General features: G+C 39.0%; 1 protein-coding gene across 1 annotated transcript; it reads left to right on the top strand.

Moving 5' to 3' along the window:
* Positions 1 to 2,870: 2,870 nt before the first annotated feature.
* On the top strand, positions 2,871 to 3,865 carry LOC141055595 (gamma-crystallin 1-like; the record flags this gene model as incomplete). Its single annotated transcript, XM_073552244.1, has 2 exons — positions 2,871 to 3,119; positions 3,574 to 3,865. Coding segments are annotated over 2 exons (525 nt in total), but the record flags the coding sequence as incomplete, so codon positions are not given.
* Between the last annotated feature and the right edge of the window lie 835 nt (positions 3,866 to 4,700).

The following is a 4,700-nucleotide window of genomic DNA, read 5'->3' as shown; positions in this document are numbered from 1 at the left end:
GAGGAAAGGAGTCCCCCGCAGCAGCGCTGCACATTGCGCTGCCGTGGGGGGCTTAGGGAAGCACGGAGGGAGCCCCCTCCCTGCCGATGCTTCCCTTTAACTCCCGGTACACCGCGATCATGTTTGATCGCGGTGTGCAAGGGGTTAACGTGTCGGGGCGGTCCGTGACCGCCCCTGACACATAGTGCCGGGTGTCAGCTGTGATAATCAGCTGACACCCGGCCGCGATCAGCGGCGCTCACCACGTGGGCGCCGCTGATCGCGGTAGACATACTATCCCGTCCATGGGCATAGGGGCCCGGGTCCCATGGACGGGATAGTACGTCGGATGTCAGGAAGGGGTTAAAATACAATGACTTTTTTCAGAAAAACCTCTTTAAAACTGGCTGCAGAGAGAGAAAGAGAACATATACGGGACAACAATCATTTTGTGCTTTCCTGTGCTTTTATTGGTCCTGAAATTTCATCGTTGTCTCGCATCTGTGCTCCTTCTCTCTCTGCAGCCTATTTTAAATCTGCAGAATCCGCAGGTCAAAATGCCTGCGTTTTACCTGCGGATTTCCTGTGGATTTCTAGCGGATTTCACCTGCGTTTTTACACCTGCAGATTCCTATAATTGAATAGGTGTAAAAACGCTGTGGTATCAGCACAAAGAATTGACATGCTGTGGAAAATAAACCGCTGCGCTTCCGCGCGGATTTTTCCGCAGCATGTGCACAGCGGTTTTTGTTTTCCATAGGATAACATGGCACTGTACATCCCCTGGAAAATTGCTGCGGATCTGCAGGGCCAAATCCGCTGTGGATCCGCAGATGAATCCGCAACTTGTGCACATACCCTAAAGGACCGGTGAGTACCACTACTTTTTCTTCCTATATACACATTTAACGGTCCAACCACAGCATGATATAATATCAGTAGCAGTGCATACACAACTATATCATTGTAAACAAAATACTAGGAACTACACAAAACAATTACTGGTCATGAGATTAGCAATTAGAAACACATGATTAGGTGGACACAATGTAACTATAAATCATGAAGACATTAAATATAATGCCAATGAGATTCACAAATATAAATTGAAAAGTACAGAAAAATTAATTCCACCAAAAAATAGTTGAAGAAAATAGCTAAAGATTATATACAGTACACATTAAGACTACATCATTGCACTGCCATATCACAATTGCACTGATCACTTAAATGGAATCTGGCAGTAGGTTTTTGCTTTGCTATCAGGGAGCAACATAATGTAGAGACGGAGAGCCTGATTCCAGTGATGTATCCCTTACTGGACTGGTGGGTGCAGTTTTGCTATAATCGCTGTTATCTCTCTTGTAGATGTAGCAGTGCTAAGAATGCTGAGCTATGTATAACTCCGCCCACATCGATGAATGGCAGCTTTCTGCATTCAGTATACATTGTCAGCAAGCTGCCAATCAGTGGTGGGACAGGCTGAAACAGATTAACTAATCAGGCACACAGGTGAGACCTAGTTCTGTTGTGATAATCTCCTGTTGATAAAACACTGATTTTATTGAAACTACCACATAGATCATAGAATCATAGAATGATTCTATGATCTATGTGGTAGTTTCAATAAAATCAGTGTTTTATCAACATATAGTCTAATAAGTGACACATCTCTGGAATCAGGTTCTATTGTCCTATATTATGCTGCCCTCAGATTAAATAGCAAAAACCTGCTGACAGATTCTCTTTAAGTAATAAACCTATTGTGTAGACTATAAGTAAAGAAGACATTGGGTATAATTCCCACTGTATGACATAACAGAAGGACCAAGTGTTTCGCATAAAGCTTCATCAGCGGGTAGCTTGTCTAGGAGAAGACATACTGGACTATATTTCTGTTCATTGCTTTGTGGCAACAAGAACAGGTACAAAACCACTTGTACTTTTTTTTAGTTCTTACCAGAAAAGATCTGATCTGCAGTAAAGAGTTTCCAACACATGTAACATGCAAATTGCCTCTTCAGAGAGGAAGAGGACTTGAACTCTATAGCGCCACCTGTTGGTAGTAGCGATCCTACAAGTCACAATCAACCCTTTAACGAGTCTTGTAAAATGACTTAGGATAAAAGCCAAATCAGAATCTCAATTTGCAGACACGGTGTTTCGGGCTATTGGCCCTCGTCAGTGCAAAGTATGAGAACTGATTTGGCTAGGTGAGAGTCTCTGGACTGAGACACATGTAACGTTCATACTTTATGCTGTGAAGCAGCTTCAGTTTTCACATTGTGTTTTGATTGAGGGGTATGGATAGAGTGAAACTTGCAGAACACACCCCAATATATTCCTACTTTACATTATTACAGGGAAGATACTTTGTAAAATTATTTTGGCCAATTTTAACAAATGAGGGCCATTGTATGTAAAAATGTGCATGCTGCATGGCCTAATTTCTATATGTAGCCTTTACAAATATATTCACCTTTAACTTTATGAAAATATCTTAAAGGTCTCCAGTTTTTCAATACATTATTGCAAGATGTTGTAAAAACTCTTGACATACTGCAATCTATATCGCAACTACCGGGTGGCCAAAAGTACGCAAGTAGCATAAACTACCAACGTGTAAATCAAAAAGCAAGATTTTTCATAGCAGAAGCTCATATCTTGAGATATGATGACACAAGAACTAAAGTAAGGAAGGGCACATCTGTATGATCAGTCACGAGATTTACTTACTGGACAATGTGTGTACTTTAATTAATTAAAAATTGCTCACAAATATATTAATTTCTAACATGATTATAAAATGTTATTGTTAATTTGTTGGGGAAATTTTTAGTGCTTTACAATATTTTAAACAGCAGTAACTGGAATTATTTTTTTACACTATTTTCCAGATTATTTTCTTCGAGGATAGGAACTTCCAGGGTCGTTCCCATGAAAACAGCAATGACTGTTCAGAATTGAATTCTTATTTAAGTCGCTGTAACTCTATCCGAGTAGAGAATGGAAACTGGATGATCTATGAACGTCCCAATTACACTGGACAACAGTACTTTGTAAAGAGGGGAGAATATCCAGATTGTCAGCACTGGTCTGGTCTGAGTGACTCCATCAGGTCCTGCCGTTTAATCCCTCAGGTAATGAAGCCTACTTGGGGAATTTTCTGGGAAATAAAGGAGTACTTACTTATGGTACAGATTGAAAAAAAAAAATAGGTTTAGATCTATGTATAAAAAAGACCCATGATCAAAACAGTTTGCTTTTCTCTTAATTGGCAAGAGCATAATAATTTGTTAAATTAGAAAACATCCTGATATTAAAAATACAATTATTATTGTTTATTATTATCATGATGTTATTAGTATTGATATACTATTTGCTCCATATAACAGTGATTTAGCCTCACTAAGGCAGAAAAGACAGAGTGGCCTTTAAATCAATAGGCAAAATGAAAAATGAATTCTTGCAAATTAATTTTTCTGAGACCCGGCAACCCCCTCCGAAATCTGCTAGTGGATATTTTCTTAGCCATTTGATTTGTCTACATCTTTTTAAACTAATATGTGTTCTATATTTTTGCTCACTGTGAAGCACCGTGGCTCATTCAGAATCCGGATCTATGAGCGGGAAGACTTTAGGGGTCAAATGATGGAGTTCACTGAAGATTGTCCTCACGTGAATGAAGAATTCAATTATCATGACATCCACTCCTGTAATGTCTTAGAAGGACACTGGATCTTCTTTGAACAACCCAATTACAGAGGACGACAGTTTTACCTGAAGCCTGGAGAATACAGGAGGTTTACAGATTGGGGCGCCATGAATGCTAGGGTTGGCTCTTTTAGACGTATAAGTGATTTGTACTGAAATGCCAATTTTTTCCAATGTGCTTAAATTATTGCAATATACATTATAAATTCATTTGAAGAATCCTTAGAGATTCTTTGAAGATTAAAACCCTGCATTCAACTTGTGTGTATATTTTGTCTACATTAATGTGTCAATTGATTGGATAGAGCTACAACAAATAATCTTGATGAGCACATACTAGCACAATAAAATATACAGGTGTAAGCTCTGAGCTCTTCTTGGTATTTACAAACATTGCATGCATGAGTTTTATATTGAATCAATACTATAAAGTCTAAATAGCTTAAAATACTTAAAAGTGTAGTCATGGCCAAAAGTTTTGAGTTTTGATAAAGTTTGCTACTTTGGTATTTACAATAACAATTTACAATAACTTTAGACTGCTAACAAAAGTGATCAGATGAATTGCAAATAATTGCAAAGTCATTTGTTGCCATGAAAATTAACTGCGCTATAACCTCTTATCCCTAAAGTGGCCGGTGCTTTCTCTGCATTGACATGTTATAGCAGATGCAATAGTCCCCATTGTTTGGCTGTGTTAGATCCTGTAGTGTAATAGCTGCAAGGTCATATGAAGAAGATTGCGCGGCCGCGTCAGACATTGTGTAGGCCCTCTCTATGGCTGGTGCAGACTTCACAATGTTTAAAATGGCACAAAACGAAATCACAGATCATTTAAATTAGCTGGGACCTGCGAATTTCAGCTGTTCCTGACACACACAGTAAATGTACAGTGCGGCAGGAATTGTATTTCAGCAAACAATGGTACATGTACAGAGTGATGATTTTGCTGGGTCACAAACAAGTGTCAACAAAACATCAGCTGGTGTCACATCTATATAATAACC

This window comes from Dendrobates tinctorius, unplaced genomic scaffold (assembly GCF_039654945.1).
Source record: "Dendrobates tinctorius isolate UK_male_01 unplaced genomic scaffold, ASM3965494v1 ptg000188l, whole genome shotgun sequence".
NCBI classification, from domain to species: Eukaryota; Metazoa; Chordata; class Amphibia; order Anura; family Dendrobatidae; genus Dendrobates; species Dendrobates tinctorius.
Note: the sequence above shows the minus strand (reverse complement) of the source record. Positions and strands in the feature narration are given on the sequence as shown.